The sequence below is a fragment of the Ochotona princeps genome, chromosome 2, assembly GCF_030435755.1.
Source record: "Ochotona princeps isolate mOchPri1 chromosome 2, mOchPri1.hap1, whole genome shotgun sequence".
NCBI classification, from domain to species: domain Eukaryota; kingdom Metazoa; phylum Chordata; class Mammalia; order Lagomorpha; family Ochotonidae; genus Ochotona; species Ochotona princeps.
This window is the reverse complement of record NC_080833.1, coordinates 50,814,473-50,834,696: the sequence shown is the minus strand read 5'-3', so window position 1 is coordinate 50,834,696 and position 20,224 is coordinate 50,814,473. Positions and strand designations below refer to the sequence as shown.

Below are 20,224 nucleotides of genomic sequence, written 5' to 3'. Positions count from 1 at the left end.
TCAGGAAACATTTCTAAATGTGTGAAAAGGTTGGGTACCGAAACGTTGAATTTGCAATAAAAGTTCAATGACAGTAAGAGTATGAATTCTATTTACTTGGTAGTCCAAACAATGTCAATCACTAATGAGGGCTGCTGGGAATAACCCAGCATCCAGAATTAACATTTCATGAAGGTGGCCCCAGGCAAATTCTAAATAATTGTTGCCAGTTGTGTAGAGGAAAAGGTGGCTCATAAAATACCTGGCAGCACAAGTTGGTGGGAGCATTGCTGCAGGAGCTTAGAACTGGATGGATGGATGACAAGCCTAATAAGTCTTGCATAGACTCTAACAGGCAGTGTAGTCCTCTCAGCCATTCTCCCAGCTTTAAACCAGAAGCCCTGTGCTGGAAAAGCTAACTCTTCCCAGCAGGGAAAACCCATTACAGATTCTGCCGCCCCCTTTTTTGGCAATAATCACGATAACCTCATTTCAAGAGCCAGCAAATGGTTTGCAGGGGGCAATGGCAATGAACCACACAGGAGATCCTCCACAGAGATGGTAGTGATTTTTGGCCCTATTAAAGATGTCTGAAAGGTAAAAGTGCCTCAAAATCGAGGCTTAAAAGCCTACCGGTGGCAAGAAAATGCACAGAGGAAACAAATGTCTCCCTCTGGTTGCTTCTGCTGTGTTCAGACAGCTCGACTTTTATCACTCTTCCTGTTCGTTAGGATTCTCCCGCAGCAAGCTAGAGAAATGAATTCTGGAGAACTTAAGCAAAAGGAAATTTACTGAAGGGACATTGGGATTTCACAAAATTAACAGGTTGAAGGACAGGATTAGAAACTGTTAGGAAATAAGAAACTGCTTGAGGATGCGGCAGCAGGAAACAGGAAGCAGACAGCCATCACAGCAGGAAGATCTGATGAAGGTGCTGTGGCTCCGAGGGAACGCACACGTCATGCACGCAAAGATTGCATTTGCTTCCAGCTCTAAAGCCATGACATCGCCCAAGTATAGGTACCATGACCACCACTGGCCTTGCCTTCAGCCCCCACTAAAGGACACAGGGAGCTCATTTTATGGTGGTTGTTGTTTTTAAATAGTTCCACCATTGTGTTTGTGAGCCATGATGGAGGATCCCAAAGGAAATAGGCATTCTACAGGGCAGAAAGTTTGTGCAAAAATACATTAAAAGATAAGGCTATCTGGATGAAAAAAGATTGAAATGCATGCAATTGTTTCCAAACATGCATTTTTTCCATGGACTTTCTGAAGATTGCTCATACAAGTATTGCCTAGCAACAGAAAAAAAAATTGCCCACAACAGCCCCAATGACTAGTCCAGTAAGGGGCCTCTTATTGCCTAAAGAGGTGAAACAAACGAAGTCCTAATACTGGTTCTGTGCCAAGGAACAGAGTAGAACACATTGAATTCTGTGCAGGAGATACACTGATTTCCAGAGACACTTTACCAGTTGTGGAAACAGGCACATTTGGCAGCCACACTTCAACAGATTTACCGAATTCACCTAATTCATGACAGCTCCCCCCCCCCCAATAATTGGCCCCATCAGTTGGGCTAAAATCATTTGCACAGGACCAGAATTGTGGTGCATCAGGTTAAGCTGTCACTTGTGTCACAGGCATCACACACTGGAATCCTAGTTCAAGTCCCCCTTACGTGGCTTTTGATGCAGCTCCATGCTAATGTGCCTGAGAAGGCAGCAGAAGACAGTCCATCTGCTTGGGCCCCTGTCACCCCTGGGAGAGACCAAGGGTTCAAGGTATCTGGCTTTGGTTTGGCCAAGGACTGGCAGGTGCAGCAATTTGGGGCATGAAATGGAGGATAGAAGATCTTTCTGTCACTCCCTTCTGCTATGTCACTCCATATGTATCAGTCTGCAGAAGATATCATTTTCTCCAATTTTGTTTTATATATCTGTCTTATACAATGGCTAAGTATAATACCATGGTTTTAATTATCTGTGATTATTTTAAAGTTTACAAAAGAAATAACTCTCACAAGAGGAAAATTACATGAATATTAAAATGTCATAGGTTTCAGGATTGCTTCAGAAATGACCAACAGAATCACCACTGGACTAAAAGCATGACTCCCCTGGTTATCACAGTACATCCAAGAGAACAGTGTTTCTTATTTGAATGTATAAATTTCAATGACTTTGGCAATCTCTCTCACACACACACAACCAACCCCAGTTTACACTTAAAATAAAAGGTATGAATTCTATTCACAAGATAGTCATTAAATAATACAAATTATGGTATAAAACATAAAGCACAGGAAATCAGGACTATAAGAAACTCAGTAGGAGTTGGCACTGTGGAGCCCTAGGGGAGATTTTAGGGATCCCCCACAGTTCACACTGAAGTCTCACCACTTTCTGTCACCTACAGCACCCAACGCAGAGTACAACGCTAACAACAGATTCAGGAGAGCTGGGAAGATGCTTCCTCTCAGCATAGAAAACAACCAACATGTGCACTGATACTGTTCAGTGTACTTTCTGAAAAATAGACTGCTTCTATCTAAAATGCTTGGGTAGGTGAGGTCATTGAAGAATCCAGTGATTGACAGTCCATCACAGAGTCTTCATTTGCCAACCTGGGAGTGGCGAAAATGGCAGCGATTCATAACTGGTGAACTATTAAAACCACTTGAGCAAGGATCTCAGAGCATGCCCCACATCTGGGACTTGGGGTGGGTGGGAAACTGGGTGGGACTCCTCCCTCAATATCCCCCTTTACCTCAGATACAAGAAGGAAACAATATGGACATAATAGTATTACCCACTTCCCTATAGCCCCTGAACCTTTTCATCGTAATTAACTATGTAAAGATTGTCAACAATATAATTAAAAAAAATAAAATAAAATGCTTGGATCTACTGGGTGAATTGTCCAATGCTAAGGGCTTCTGGTGTCATCCTATACCACGACTTTTCCAACTTATCCTCCAGACTTTTTCAACTGGAAAGGCAGATTTCCCAAGAGGAGAGATAGAAAGACCTTCCAGGCCTGGCGGCGTGGCCTAGCTGCTAAAGTCCTCGCCTTGAATGCCCCAGGATCCCATATGGGTGCTGGTTCTAATCTCGGCAGCTCCACTTCCCATCCAGCTCCCTGCTTGTGGCCTGCGAAAGCAGTTGAGGACGGCCCAAAGCTTTGGGACCCTGCACCCGTGTGGGAGACCCGGAAGAGGTTCCTGGTTCCCAGCTTCGGATCGGCACAGCACCGGCTGTTGCTGCTCACTTGGGGAGTGAATCATTGGACGGAAGATCTTCCTCTCTCTCTTCTCTGTATATCTGACTTTGTAATAAAAATAAATATATCTTTAAAAAAAAAAAAGAAAAGAAATATCTTCCAATTGTTGGTTCACTCCACAAATTGCTTTAGCAGCCAGAGCAGAGGTGTTCAAAAGCAGGACCCAGGAGCTTCTTCCAGGTCTCCCACATGGATGCACGGTCCCAAGAGTTTGGGACACCCTCCACTGCTTTCCCATGCTACAAGCAGGGAACTCAATGAGAAGTGGAGTAGCTAGGACACAAAAGGGTGTCCACATCACATCTTGGTGCTTGCAAGGTGAGGATTTAACCATTTAGTCATTGGCTAGGTATGTCATGCCTACCCCACAGCATCATGTTACTTATACCCATGGACACGATAGTTATCTGTTCAGATTATTCTCTGCCTTCTTTAGGGGAGAGTTATGTTTATTCTCTGCCTTCTACAGAGCAGCACTGACTGACTCCACAGCATCAGCGCAAGGAGACACTCAGTAAACACCTGCTTAATGCTTCTGAATGAAAGGAACACTCTAGCACACATAATCTTTATTTTCTCTTCCTTCTCATTAAAAGTGTATGTACTGGGCCTGGCGCATAAAGTCCTCACCTTGCACGCTGGGCACTGGTTCTAATCTGAGCAGTCCTGCTTGCCATCTAGTTCCCTGCTTGTGGCCTGGGAAAGCAGCCAAAGATGGTCCCAAACCTTGGAACTCTGCACCTGTGTGGGAGACTCGGAACAAGCTCCTGGCTCCTGGCTTTGGATTGGCTCATCTTTGGCCATTGAGGCCACTTAGGGCCTCAATCCTCAATCCACTTAGGGCCTCTCCTCCTCTGTGTATATCTGGCTGTAATAAAATGAATAAATCTTTAAAAAAAAAAATCCTTATTGTACACTTGACTTACTATATATACTTTTTTTAAAGATTTATTTATTTTTATTGGAAAGTCAGAAATACAGAGAAGAAGAGAGACAGAGAGAAAGATTTTCCGTCCGATGATTCACTCCCCAAGTGAGCAGCAACGGGCTGATGTGCGCCGATCCGAAGCTGGGAACCTGGAACTTCTTCCGGGTCTCCCATGCGGGTGCAGTGTCCCAATGCATTGGGCCGTCCTCTACTGCTTTCCCAGGCCACAAGCAGGGAGCTGGATGAGAAGTGGAGCTGCCGGGATTAGAACCAGAGCCCATATGGGATCCCGGGGCTTTCAAGGCGAGGACTTCAGCCGCTAGGCCATGCCGCCGGGCCCACAATGAGGATTTTTGAAACAGGCATTCAAATTGCTTCTTCAGATGGACACCTCCTAGGAATGGCTCTGACAAACATCAATCTCAATTCAGCATCACCTTTCAAGATGTAACCAGAGGATCACAGGCCACGCTATATTTTTAATTACAAAAACAAGACATATGTTCAATCAATACAATAGGGTAGATCCCATGGCGAGTCCACATGAACTCAGTGGGGCTCAACAGCAGCTAGCACTAAATCTTTCCAAAGGCTTCAATTTCATCTGGTCTCCTTTAGCCCCAGGAGTTTTTACACAGTACACATTTTCCACATGTAATTAAGTAATGGAGAGTGAGTTGTTACACATGACATTTAATTTTCGATAGTAGGGGGAGGTACAACAGAGCTGCAGGCGAGACCATTAATCTTCCTGGATCCCTGCACTGCCAAATACAGCAATTCATTCTTCATGGTATTAATATAGCTCTCCTCCTGTACTTAAAGTCATATGCTCCTGGGGAAGGGATAATGCAGGATAAGAAAACCCATAGAAACTAATCATGTGCTATATAGCAAGGACTCAGATTGTAATAAACGCCTTGATGACCCAGAGTTCAATAATTTAGTAAATCATATTCCATACATTTAGTCTACAATTTGCAGGACTTTCTAGAAGTCTACGGATGTGAACAGAAACAGGGAAAAAAGGATATGTAAGGCTGGTATGTATAGCTCTGGCTAGCTAATTTACATTAATGATGCAGAGACCCCTTGCAAATTATTCAACTATCAGTATGTGGATAAAAACAACTGTTAAAAGAATATAATCAGGACATGATCACACAAATATATACCACCATGGGTGAAAGGCCTTAGTTAATCAAAATGTTGCCTGCAGCATACTTTAACAGCAGTCAGCGACCACTGCTAAGCATACTCCAAAACCTGTGGCTAGTTTTAATTTTTATCCCCGGTGTTGATAAGTTTGAGGAAGATTTGCCAATATATAAATACTAAAAATATCTATGATAGAACTGAATAGAGAATGAGTCATCGCAAATATGAAAGTGTTTTTTTTTTTTTTTTTTCAAATAGAGGCACTAACTAGAAAGAAATACAAACTATTAGAAACTGGTTTCCAAAGCAATATTGAAGAGAGCTTGGACAGATTTTAAAACGAGGGAGTAATCACATCTGGGTTGTAGCGATGATGCAAGTGTTAACACCTCGGCTTTTGATAGCACATCATTTTTAATTGCTTTGCTTTGATTCCCAAACAGGCCACACTGGGGTTCTTCTCACAACGGTCTAACAGGGATGACACACACAGCACAGAGGCTGAAAGCTCCAACGGGGGGCTGAACTGGAGAACCGGAGAGGACGAACTCCAGAGAGCCCCGAAAGCTGATCTGGCACCCAGGGCAACCAGGACACAGACCTTCCATTCCGCCACTCTAATCGCTCATGTACAGACCAGATACAGAAGAAATATCTTCTTTTTGTGCTTTTCTTTTTATTTATTTATTTTTATTGGAAAGGCAGAGAGAAAAAGATACAGAAAAATCTTCTGTCCACTGGTTCACTCCTTAAGTGGCCACAACAGCCAGAGCTAAGCAAATCTGAAGCCAAGATTCAGGAGCTTCCTCTGGGTCTCCCACACAGGTGCAGGGTCCCAAATCCTTGGGCCGTCCTAGACTGCTTTCCCAGGCCACAAGCAGGGAGCTGATGGGAAGTGAGGCAGCTGGGATACAAACTAGCATCCATATGGGATCCCGGCAGATGCAAGGTGAGGATTTAGCCACTAGGCCCTGTATCTATTTTTTTTTTTTAAGATTTATTTTAATTTCGGCCCAGTGTACTAACATAGCAGCTAAAGTCCTCGCCTTGCGGATTTCAGGATCCCATACGGCACCAGTTCTAATTCCAGTGGCCCCACTTCCCATCCAGCTCCCTGCTTTGAATCAGTTCAGCTCTGGCCATTGTGGCCACTAAGTGAATCATAAAATGGAAGATCTTCCTTTCTGTCTCTCCTCCTCTCTGTATATCTGACTTTGCAATAAAAAGAAGATTTATTTTATTTTAATTTGAAAATCAGACTCATAGTCCGGGCGGGAGAGTCAAAGTAGAGACAAATCTCCCATCTGCTGGTTCACTCTCCAGACTGCCACAGTGACCTAGTATAGGTGAGTCTGAAGCCAGGATCCAGGTACCTTAGTTGGGTCTCCCACACAGGTGTCAAGGCTCAAACACTTGGGCCATCTTCTGCTGCTTTCCCCTGGCCATCAACAGGGAGGCAGATTAGAAGCAGAGCAGTCAGGACATAAATGGGCTCCCACATGGGATGCTGTGACAAATAGGTACCTTCTGGGTGGTAGCTTCATCTTCTATACCACAATTTTCCCTCTCTCTTGGGCCTGGTGCCATGGCCTACCTGCTAAAGTCCTTGCCTTGAACGTGCTGGAATCCCATATGGGCGCCGGTTCTAGTCCCGGCAGCTCCACTTCCCATCCAGCTCCCTACTTGTGGCCTGGGAAAGCAGTCAAGGATGGCCCAAAGCCTTAGGACCCTGCACCCACGTGGGAGACCAGGATGAGGATCTGGGCTCCTGGCTTTGGATCAGCATAGCACCAGACAACATGGTAACTTGGGGAGTGAATCATCAGAAGGAAGATATTTGTCTCTCTTCCTCTATATATAGCTGACTTTGCAATAAAAATAAATCTTTAAACAGAAAAACAACAATTTTCCCTCTCTCCCAATCTTACATCCTGAATACTTTACAGAAGTGGCTTGATATGATGTCCACAGCTATCTCCTTCAGGGCTCAATCACTACAACTTTCTTCTAAGAGTTATTTCTTTTGAAAGTCAGAGTTACAGAGAGAAGTGGAGAGAAAGAGGGGAAATGATAGAGGGAGCTGGAGGGTGAGGCAGGAAGAGGCAGAAAGGGAGGGAGAGGGAATGGAGTGTGGAGAGCGGGGAGTGGAGATCTTCCACCCTCAATGGCCAAGAAATTAGAGCTATAGCAGACTCTCACACAGGTGGCAGGGGTGCAAACACTTGGACCATCTTCAGCTGCTTTTCTCAGACACATGAGCAGGGAATTGGATTGGAAATGGAGCATCTGAGATTGAAAGTGGCATTCATATGGGATGTTGGTAACACAGGCAGCAGCTATACCCACCACACCACAACTTCAGACCCTATCATTATGAATTTAACAGAAGCATTTTTAACCTGTGCATGTCCTGCTCTTAATATACTCAAAACCAGGGAATTAGACAAAGTATGCAGGAAGGACTGATTCTTCTTCTTCCTTCTTACTTATACCTTTCTGTTTCTTTTCATTTTATTTGAAAGGCAGAAACTGAGACCTTCCATCCACTGGATTACTCCCCCAACTCACAACAACCGGGACTAGGCAAGGCTGACGTAAGAGGTACAGAACTTCATCTGAGTCTCGCATACGGGAAGACTGGGACACAACTATGGAAGCCAGTACCTGCTGCCGTCTCAAGGTGCACATGGACAGCAAGCTGGAGTGGCAGAGGAGCTGTTCTGCAAGCCCAGATACTCAGACAAGGGAAGTCTGAGGGGTGTTTTCACTGGTATGTTACATGTGTCCCCCTCCTCATGGCATCCTTGCCTTCTTCCTCCTTCCACCGGGCATTTCTCCATCATCACTGGATCAACACCTTAGCCACAAACACTGCTGAGCTCACATGGTCATGTAAAAACTGTCAAGTGCAAAAAGGCTGCAGCATCCCCAAGCTGAGGACCAGGACCTACTGAGCTCCCACAGCTGCACTCTGTTAGGTCTGCGTTTCAAGCCCACAAGGGTGAATCCAGGCACTCTTATTTACCAAGCCTTACAGTTCCGCCAGGATTAAGGGAAGAATTGCTCTCTGTAGGGGGAAGTTTTTGGTCAGATAAATAGTTCCTTCCCTTGCAGCAATTGCAGCATTAGCCAAATACCTACGGAGAATAAAAAATATGAGATGCTTGGTAGGAGCTGAAAAGAAACTTATTCAATAAATCTAAGTGCACTCTATGTTGGACAGTGTGATTTAATGATAACGAAAGTTTCTTTCTATGGTCTGAGTGTGTGTGTGTGTGTGTGTGTGTGTGTGTGTGTGTGAAATCCATATATTGAAGTCTAATTACCTATGGTGAAATTATTGATAGATAGCATCTTTGAGAAGACAGATCACGGTGAGAGGGGCTCTCATCAATGCAATCAGTGTCCTTATGAAACAGACCCAATTGCTTCCACCATGTGAAGATCCAATAAGACACCTTTCATGAAACAGAAAGCGGGACATCCCCAGACTCCACGTCTACCAGAGCTTGATCCAGGATTTTTCAGCCTGCAGGACTATAAGAAATGAATTTCTGTTGTTTGGAGGCCACTTTGCTACAGCAGACTCAACAGACTGAGACAGGTCATAACCAGGTCACAGGCTTTAAAAATGTACACTGTGCCTTCCCAATCAATGAAATTCACTTCCAGTAAATAAGTACTGAACAGCATCCTCCATGTTGCATACACAGACATAATGAAAATAAAAAATCCCTCCCTGTTTTTATTTTGTTCTCAACAATTGAAACTGGAGCCAGACACTTGATGGATGGGGTCTTACTATCATTATGAGGATCCTCATCAGCCAGCAACAACAGGACCAGCAGCACCACCATGGACTAAACATCTAGGTGCAGGTACTGTTACGTGTCATGAACATCTGTCACGTAATCTGCACATACTTTATATGAATGTGTGAACTTCAACATGTCACCTGCCCAGATTCTCTTGACACAGCTCACTTTTTTTAAGCCTGTGTTTTCACTATTAATTATAATCTTGTAAACCTCAACAATGGGAACAACAAAGAAACCAAAGGCTTGGAATGTACAAGAACATGCAACAGGGAAGGTTTCTCCTTGTAAATAAACGTAAAAAAAGTGCAAAGCCATGAAGTACCCTAGGTGGCAGATAGGGGCATCAAGTTAACAGTTCTTCCTGAGCAAAGCAGCCACACCAGGTGAGGCTGAACTCATGAGGCAGTGTGTGCTTCAATCACACAAAGCCCAGCCTGGGAAGAAAACGTCTCCCTATTGCTAACGGTCTCATGGAATGGACACGTCTTACTGATGGTGACTGATGAGAAAAAGGGAGAAGAGAAACAACCCTCACTGTCATGAAACTGCAGTTAACATTTTTTCAGCCCTTACTCTACACCAGACTCGGAGCTGAGTTCTTTAAATTTCTGGACTATGACAATAAATGAGGTAAGTATGCCATCATCCCCATGTTAAAGATGGTAACTGAGAGCCGGAGGGAAAAGACACAGAACAGATGAGCAGAAAAAGAGAGTTACTTCACCTACAAGCAATGCAGTTCTACCTGTCATTTTAGTTAAATGACAGACGCTCAAACACCTTCATTCCGTGACTGATGTGGCCATGAAGGCTACTCAGACGGTAAGGATTCCCAATTTCTATCAGCTGGCACTGTGAGGGCTCAGTCAGCCATCAGGCAAGGTCTGGGGGGCTTGAGGATTCCTAAACAACAGAATTTTAGGGGAGCACAGCGGACATCTCTATCCTGATTTACCCCTAAAAATTTTTTCCTTCATATTTTAAAATTTTTCATCATGAAAAAAAAACATAAACATTCACAAAAGGAGAAAGTTTAATGACCCTAGGAGCCCATCTTCCAGCAGACTGTATTCCTTTTCAATATCCACTGGCCACTCCTTACTACATGCTCCATTATTTCATTGCTCAATAAAAGATTTATTTGTTTACTTAAATAGCTGAGTGAGTGAAGTGAGATCCTCTATCTGCTGGTTCACTTCCCAAAGGGCTACAACAGCTAAAACATACAATGTGAGAAAATATGCTTTTTTCTTAAAAGATTTATTTATTTGTATTGGAAAGTCAGATATACAGAGAGGAGGAGAGACAGAGAGGAAGATCTTCCATCCCATGATTCACTCCAAAAGCAGCTGCAACAACCAGAGCTGTGCCGAACCAAACCCAGGAGCCCGGAGCCTCTTTTGGGTCTCCCCCGTGGATGCAAGGTCCCAAGGCTTTGGGCTGTCCTTGACTGCTTTCCCAGGCCACAAGCAGGGAGCTGGCTGGGAAGTGGAGCAGCCAGGATTAGAACCGGTGGTCTATAGAGGATTCTGGAATGTTCAAGGCGAGAACTTTAGTGGCTAGGCTACTGTGCAGGGCCCTTATGTTTTGTTTTCTCACATCGTATGAAGCATTTTGACCTGACTTAAAGCAGCATCGACCCTGAAAGTGCACTCCTGCCCTGACTCTGAACTTTAAACAGGGATTATTTGAGGTAGTCCTTTTACTCCTTTGGGTAAAGATGCCAGGAGTGGGCCAGAGTAACCTTCCCTGCACTGCCTGCTTCAGGGCCAAGGGTGGAGATCTGCCCTTTAAATGGGAAAGGCCTCAATGTTTCCTTGATTTTTTTCCCTCCATTTTCCTTTGAGTTGTCAACAAGTATACCAAACAATGCTGACAGGAGAAGTTAGAGGGTGCCATTATATTATATACGGGCTAACCAGATGCAGCAAGGGAACAGTTCTTATGAATTTTATTCATTATTTTAGCCATTTGAAAGACATGGAGGGTGGTGCACAGAGACAGGGAGCTCTCCCCTCTACTAACTGGGACAGAGCGAAGTCAGAGGCTGGGAATGTTAACCGGATCTCTCATGGAGAATCAGGGATCACCTGCTGGGCTGCGCATCAGCAGCAAGCAGTGGCAGAGTCAGGACTCAAACCCAGTCATTGATATAAGATGTGAGCATCCTACGTGGTATCTTCATGATGGCATCAAATACTTGCCTTCAGAGAAGAAGGTCTTACAACCTTAGTGGAAACACTAGCCTCACTGCCAGTTCGGCCAGGTGAGACATGGAAAGCAATGGCAAGGGATCCTCACAATCAAAACAACATATACTCAAAGTGACACACAGGAAACGTACTATTAGAATAGATGGTGGTTTTGTAGCCACAACAAAAATAAGAGAAGCCTGCAAAAACAATCGCACATGCACAAGAATTTCTAGATGTCGAAAACCACACGTATCTCACCTGATGAAAACCAGCTTGACTTTTGATGTAGCTGTCTTGATAATGGCAGAGGCATTTTGGTGACTTCGTCCATAGAGGATCTGATTGTTTATCTGTTGGAGAAAAATAAAATACATTTATGAAACCACAACATGTTTGATATGAAAATATGTGTATACATATTTAGATATATGTACTTGCAATTTAAATGATAAAGTTTATTATTAGTTTCTTTGGGTGGGGAGGATTTATGTGGGACTCAGGCTAAAAGTCCTTCCTTGTAGTAAAGTTGCAAACACTAATTCTGAAAAGCTATTAAAAATCCTTTATGTGTGGGCCCAGCGCTGTAGCCTAGTGGTTAAAGTCCTTGTCACGCATGCTTGGGATCCCACACAGGTGCCGGTTTGTATGCTGGCTCCTCCATTTCTCTTCCAGTTCCCTGCTTGTGGCCTGGGAAAGCAGTCTAGGATGGTACAAAGCCTTGGCACCTTGCACCCACATGGGAGACCCAAACGTTTCAGGCTCCTGGTTTCAGACCAGCACAGCTCCAGCCATTTGGCCATTTGGGGAGTGAACCAGCAGATGGAAAATCTTTCTCTTTGTCTTTCCTTCTCTCTATAAGTCCGATTTCCAATAATAAATGAATAGATCTTTTTAAAAAATCCTTTACATTCAATTTTGACTTCAGTTAATAAAAAATAGTCTTTGACCTTTTGTTACACTTCAAGGGAGCAGTAGTTGATCTCAATGCAGAAACTTTACAACAGACATTCTATTCCTACAGCTTTTCCAGATTCCTAAAATGCAAAAAACAGACCAAACTGTGGCATTCATCAGAGCTCTGGATGGCCCATTAAACACAATGCTGTGAATGTGTCAATGTTATTACATAGCAGAAACTTTTTTTTCTTTACTGCAGAGGACATAAATATTTACATATCCGTTTTAACTTGAATTTTAGACCGACTGCACAGAACATTACTGTACACAATCCCTGAGCCATCTGTTCATATGCAGAATTTTAAACTTGATTGGATTCACTGAAATATGATCTAAAAACATTGACTCCCACAAGTTTTTTCATTTTAGATCAACTTCCTGATTTATGTCATCTAACTCATAATAGCCCATACAGTTTTGACTTTTTTTTTCTTTTCCTGTTATTTAATAACTTATGACCTACACTCTACCAGCACTAATGACCTATAACCTTCATCATTTCTCCCACGTCAGGGTTAGTACTGGATGCCACCCAAGCATAAAAGACAGAACACATGGTTGGGAGCCTTTTCTCATCAACACCTAATTTGAGGGGGCTTTGAAAATGAACATTTGAAGCTATAGCCATGCACCTCTAAAGACACAACAGTTATAACAGGACAGCACAGGGAAGTGAACACTTAAAGGATGGAATAAAAATACTTATAACTGAAAGGAAGCTCCTTCAATGCTGGGCCTCGGGGGTAAAGCTGGGACAGTCCCAGGCTGTCGCAAGGACAAGCCCGAGCTACCTGCTCAATCCCGCTCTCATCCTGTCAGGGCCTGCTCTTCATTAAGGTCACTGTGTCATGTCCATGACTGCCACATTCCACTTCTCTGTGTCGCTCAAAACAGCCCATCCTTTCTGTTTTCTGCCTTCAGAATCAGGCATGCATTAAAAAAGTGTACTCACTGCCTAGATTACATATCTCCCATTATTGCTCTCATATTTTAATTTTTCTCCTACTTTTACGGTAAATTCTTTTCATGTCTATATCTTCTTACCTAATTTAGTTTCAAAGGAAATGGTTAAGGAAGTCACATAGTCATTAAGAATAATGTGAAAAAGCATATTTAATGAGAGGGAACGTGGAAAATGTATTAAGTGGCAAACCAGGTTATAAAAATACTATTTTGCTTAGCATGCTTATATTTTTGCTAGCTCTATTTTCCAATCTCTCTAATTTACCATGAACTAGAAAGGAGGAACTTTATAAAAGCAAAATTTAAAAGGACATGATGTGTGGCCCGAGCACAGCATTCACGTAATGCTGTCACCCCATGGGGCTTACTTCTCGAGCCAGCATTGTGGTGTAGTGGGGTAAGACACTGTTTGCCATGCAAGCATCCCATATTTGAGCACCTGTTTGAGTGCTGGCTCCCTGCTTTTGTGCCTGGGAAAGCAGCAGAAGATGGCCCAAGCAGCTGAGGCCCTGCATCCATGTGGGAGACCCAGAAGGAATTCCTAATTCCTGGCTCCTGCCTGGCCCAGTCTCAACCATTATAGCTACCTGGGGGGTGAATTTGTGGACTGAATCAATTTCTCCCTCCTCCCCTTCTCCCAGCTCTTTCCCTCGCCCTTGCCCTCACACACGTTATCCCTCTCTCTCTCTCTTTCCCCCTCCCTCTGTAACTATCTTCCAAACAAATACACAAGAGAATTGTCTCTAATCACATCTATACCCAAGCACTGCACAGGAAAGCCAGTCCTCCTTGGGCATGCAATATCAGTGTAAGCACAACCGTCTACTGAACGGACGAATAAACTTGAGGGCAGAAATTGGTCCCTTCCTCTTGGTTTGTCTCAGCTAATTTATGCATAGCTTGCATACAGTGGTGCTCAGTGTGGATGTGCTGAATTGTAGCACCCTAGGTGTGTGTCAGCTGCAAGTGTGATGCCCTTGACATGGGCTCCAGGCTTCACAGTGATGGAGGTTAAAAATATTTTTGGATCAGCAAGTACTTGAGCATACAGAAAATTGAACTGTTTTACATTTACGGATATGTCTGCTTTTTAGCTATGGTCCTCCACTCTGACATCACAGAATATATGGTACTATTATTCTAAGATGGAAAATTATATCCCCAATTTTTTAAAAGGCCATGAATTTTAATATATGTAAGAGTAAATCTAAAGCCAGGCCTTTCATGGCACTGTTTAAACACTCAAGAGACTCTGCTGGTAGAAAAGCAGAGCAGCCTGCCTGCTGTTATGTTTCTCCAGCGCCAACAACTACAGTGTTTACTGCAAAGGCGGCTGCTCCCTCCCAATGCTCAGAGGCCCCTGGAGAAGCAATGCCACATGGGAAAACTGGGACCAGAGAGAGAAACGCAAGACAGAGCAAAACCCAATTTACCCAGATACACTCAAGAAGGAAAACCTAAGATGAAGCTTTTCTCATCTTAAAAAAAAATAATGACAAAACAATGGCCTCTGATGTTCAAGACTGAGAGTTCCTCTTTCATATTTTCTTAGTCATATCTGGACAGAAGACAATTCCACTGTTGACAGGTTTATAGAACTTCCCACCTTGTAAGCAGTTTTTATGTCTCCACGTCACAGGAAACACACACCAGAGAAAATTCAGTAATTAGAATGAATACAATATATTTCATGCACAATTAACTTTAGATTTCCACTTATTGTATTACTAAGAAGCTTCTGTTTTTATGAGGGTACTATACCTTAAACAAGAGATAAACAAGTTTTTCCATGAATAGCATAGGCTAAAAAAAAAAAAAAGAGCAAAGCATTCTATACCTCTTAGAAATATTTCAAATTATTACTGTTAATAATGGCTATCATTTACTGAATGCTGATTCTATGCAGGATAGTATAAAGGATTTTTTAATTAAACATATATGTATATATTTAAACATTAAAGTTGCACATAGAGAGGTCTTACATCTGTTGGTTCACTCCCCAGAGGCCACAATGGCTAGGGCTGAGCCAAGCTGAAGAAGTTTATCTCTGGGTCTGCCACAGGGATAGTAAGAGCCCAAGCAGTTGGATCGTCTTCCTCTGCTTTGCTCAGGCCATGAGCAGGGGGCTGAATTAGAAGAACAGCAGCAGTGGCCAGCCCCTATGAAGAATATTTATGTGTAATATCACATTTAAATTTCAGACCAATTTGTTTAGCATCCTGAAACTCATACAGGTAATTTCCCCAAAGTAATTTGGCTGTTAGTTTTAGAAACCTGTAATCCCGGGGTCACATTATCTGTAAAATGTATATATAAAAAAAACTTTGTCAAAGATGTCTATTAAACACACAGCAGAATGCTATCACCCAACACGTTAGGTCCCAAACTTTTCAGACAGAGGTCAGAATTAACCATTTCACTACCGCACATGGAAGAAATGCCCAGGAGATGACTTCTAGGTTTTCAAAGTTCCAAATGTACAGCAGGCAGGCATCCAACCTAGCAGTGAGCACATGCACACCCACAGCAGAGTCCCGGGGTTTGAGCTGCAGCTCTGGCTAACGACACCAGCTTCTGGCCAATGCAGCTCCTAGAGGGTAGGAGTCATGATTCAAATTATTGGATTCCTGCGATATATATGGGAGACCTGCATTATACTGCCGGCTCTGGCTTTGGTCCCAGCTGACTGGGTTATTGTGGACATTTAGAGAATGAACCAGCAGATAGTAGCATTTTCTCTTTCTCTCACTGCCTCTCAAATAAAGCAAACAAGTCTCAAATGTGCTCGGGAATCCCATAAAACTGCATCTTTCTCTTCATGCAAACCAATTGCTCCCTGAACACTTAGTATATCCTTAAGACATCTTTCTCTTATGAAGATACATTCCTAAAGATTGTCTCCTTTGCAAATAAAACATTTCATGCTGGGGCAAATATTGCTGTCATCTTTTCATAGTGAATAACCATTCAGATTATTCAGAAACTGGAAAAATATATATTCAATTTATTTCCAGTAAGATGAGAAGCTAAAGTGCTAAATGTCTTCTGTTTCTCCTTTCAAAGATGACTAAATGACATAATAGAAGAATAATAAATTTTCTGGACAAGTTGGATGTCATTTCAAAATGGTGGGAAAAACAACCTTTTTACTGATTAAGCACTTTTCCACCTACCAAATACTTTATTATTTTAAAACCCAAGGTCTGGGCCCAGCGGCGTGGCTTAGCTGCTAAAGTCCTCGCCTTGAACGCCCTGGGATCCATTATGGGTGCCAGTTCTAATGCCGGCAGCTTCACTTCCCATCCAGCTCCCTGCTTGTGGCCTGGGAAAGCAGTGGAGGACAGCCCAGGGCCTTGGGACCCTGCACCCACGTGGGAGACCCGGAAGAGGTTCCTGGTTCCTGGCTTTGGATTAGCACAGAACCGGCCATTGCAGTCCCTTGGGGAGTGAATCATCGGACGGAAGATCATTGGATGGAAGATCTTTCTCTCTGTCTCTCCTCCTCTCTGTATATCCGACTTTGTAATTAAAAAAAAAAAATAAATCTTTTAAAAAAAAAAAAACCTGAGGCCCATGACATCTGCACTCAGAGGTCATCATAATCCTGATTTTTCTGAAACAAGCCACTTCATCCATGTTTCAGTGATTAATAGTGCTCCCTCTTGAACCTTGCCCCATGTAGAATGCAAACTTCATTTTCATCCCATCGTCATCAAGCCATGATTTTCAGAGGTGACTCTGTGCTACTCCATCTTCATTTCTGCATTACTACGATGGGAAAATCTCACCAGATGAAGGGATAGTTGACTTCAGGGAATCTTCATTACACAGAACCACTTCTCTTGGCCAGGGACTATCCTCCAAACCTTCTCATCACCAACACCAGACACAGCAGTGGTGGGGGAGCAAAACTGCACGCCAAAACCATGGCTCATAAGGAATAGACTGAGACTGTCAAGATTCCTCCTGGGTAAGGGCTGGATCTAGCTCACCATTCTCTACCTGCTTGTTGTGCTTCTGTGAGTTGGTTATATCCTATCCATTGGTGAATGAGCCAGAAAAACCATTTCCTGAGGCCCAGATACAGCCTGCGATCTTGAGGTTCCAGGAGGAATTCATATCATTACAATAAATTATTTTTAAAATTTTGCGTAAATTATCAGCGTGGTCTAAACGTTTATTTAACCCCAAGAGTCACAAGTTGAAATCCCAATCTCCTGAACGAAAATACTTGGAGATGTGGCCTTTAGGGGGAGATAATCAGGTCACAAGCCTAGAAACTTCAATAGGATTAGTGCACATATAAACAAAAAGTAATGAATGATGATCCCTTTCTCCAACATTTGAGGACACAGCCAGGGGAGCACTTACAAAGCAGAAATTACGGCCTTACTAAGCACAGAACTGATCCGTACCTCCAACCTGGACTTCACAGCCTGCAGAACTTGGAGAAACAAATGCCTACTGCTCAAGACACCACTCAACTGTATTTGGTACAGTAGCACAGGGATATTAGAGGCAATTGTTGGAACTAACGCTTATTATTTACAAGTGAAAAATTTCCACTGGTGCACTACAATTCTAAGTATTAATTTAGAAATGCTAACATTAAAAGTATTAATTTGGAGGCCCAGTGTGACAGCCTAGTGGCTAAAGTCTTGGCCTTGCATCTGCCAGAATCCCAAATGGGCTTGTTACCTGGTTGCTCCATTTCCCATCTAGCTTGCTGCTTGTGGCTGGGAAAGCAGTAGAGGACAGCCCCAGGCCTAGGGATCCTGCACCCACATGGGAGACCTGGGAGAAACTCCTGGCTCCAAATGGGCTCAGCTCCAGCTGCTGTAGCCACTTAGGGAGTGAACCAGTGGATGGAAGATTTTTTTTCTCTCTCTCTTTCTCTCTGTAAATCTGACTTTCCAATGGAAATAAATACATCTTTAAAATATTAATTTAGGGCTTAGGACAATGGCTCAGTGGCTCAATCCTCACCCTGCAAGCATTAGGATCCAATATGTGTGCTGGTTTGTGTCCCAGCTCCTACACTTTTCATCCAGCTCCCTCTTGTGGCCTGGGAAAGCAGTGGAGGTCGGCCTAAAGCCTTGGGACCCTGCACCCATGAGGGAGACCTGAAGAAGCTCCTGGCTCCAGAGGGGCTCAGCTCCAGCAACTGTGGCTCTTTGGGGAGTGAACCAGCAGATGGAAGATCTTTGATTTTGTTTCTCCTTCTCCCTATAAATCTGATCTGCATTTTCAACAAAAATACATAAATCTTTTAAAAAATATGTATTGATTTATACTTATAAGTGGCCAATATCTCCCAATCTCCTAGTATCATGCTCTCAGATATTTAGTAATTTGTCTTGGCATCCAAAATGAGAAAAAAAGTGAAAAAGAAAAAATTTTTGTATAAATAAGCTTTTGATTTTCTTATATTATTGGCTTCCTCCTTTGATTATCAACAAAGAGGGTCTTTTGAGGTTCTCCAGTTAGTAACTTCTGTCTCATTTTCATAATCCTGACTTCAGAAAGAATGACATTTTATCTTATGTGTAAATTGGTTCATTTTTTTCTCCAGAAAACTTTCAGTTCAATGAAATGTCCTCCGGCAGCAAATTACAGCAGCCCTGAATACTGAGTATCGCAGCCCCACATGCGCTTCAAGCGCTTCGCAAAGCTTCTTAGTTCTATTTTGGTTTTCAGTGTACTCAGCTTCTGCCCTGATGTGCTGGTTTCTGTAGTGAGAAAAAAGGCTACGAACCTGGTAAGAGTTATGCCACCTGTACTTGTGTATCATAGACGGGACACTTAAATACAATATTTAAGTAGAAGTAGAATTAGGGTTAATTCAGTGAAAATACAACAAAAGTAAAGCAACTTGAATCCTTCTGTTATACTACATAAGCTTTCACTTCAGAATTCTTTAATGAGATGTGTTTAAATAAAATCTATTATTCAAAAATGGCATGATGAGTCAAGTTTTCAACTACTGTTAATTTTCCACAGTTCAACTGAACATGAATAAAAATTTATGCAAAGAACAGCTCAATTAAATCTACTTGGAAAACTTACCAAATTGGAAGTAAAAGTTAATTAACTTAAGCTAGGATTAGAATGTTAATTATACAAAAATTAAAGTTTAGACCAACTAACTGATTCACTTGAGGTTTAAATACCATGTTATGATGTATTACATTCAACAATACCCCTGTGTATGCTTTTTATTAATGCAAGACTTATTATAAAAAGTGATAATTATTAAAGAATTTACTTAAAATTCCTGTAACTTGCATGTCTGATAATGAAATCTGACAGTCCTACCTATTTAACTTTCAAATATATTCTAAACTTTACATTTCAAGACATTAGAACATTTAGATTAACTTTTCTCTTTGAAAAGCTTTTATTGAACAAAATACTTATTCCCAACAAAATGATCAAGTCCTGTTTATCATGAATAATTTTATGTTAACTTTGATCAAACAGTGTAACTTTTAAGAACTCACCCTGTAAAGGTTAAAACTCAGGAGCAAAATGTCTATCATGGCTTTAACAGAAAAAACTGAAAAAGCTACAAAAGATCTATTACGTGCATTATCATGTCACATGAAAAGTGAAATCACTAAAAGGAAGCAACAGAGGGCGATACAGATCTAGATGCAATGTCACAAGAAGATAATACTGTGGCGTGAAAAAAGTAACAAATATCCTAGAACCCAGTTAATGGTTGCAATGTGGCTTGTCCTTCCAGGATTCATGTGTTAGAAACTTGGTCCAGAGTATGGTGGGGTGTGAGGTGGTAGACTTTTAAGAGCTGGAGTTTGGTGGGGGAGCCATCAGGTCATCACAGCGCTGCATGCAGAAGGGATTAACTCAGTCCTTGCAGTATCTAAGTTGGTTCTCTAGAGAGAGCTGTTACAGAAAGACCAAGCCTGGCTGCTTCCGTA

At 42.5% G+C, this 20,224-nt stretch overlaps 1 protein-coding gene across 4 annotated transcripts in view; it reads right to left on the bottom strand.

Annotated features, from left to right (window-relative positions):
• PATJ (PATJ crumbs cell polarity complex component) overlaps positions 1–20,224 on the bottom strand; it is a 369,444-nt gene that overhangs the window by 109,546 nt on the left and 239,674 nt on the right. For all 4 annotated transcript variants that reach the window (XM_058657334.1, XM_058657354.1, XM_058657340.1 and 1 more), the window contains exon 29: positions 11,622–11,713. In XM_058657334.1, the coding sequence (XP_058513317.1) occupies positions 11,622–11,713 (92 nt within the window). The remainder of the gene's footprint in view (positions 1–11,621; positions 11,714–20,224) is intronic.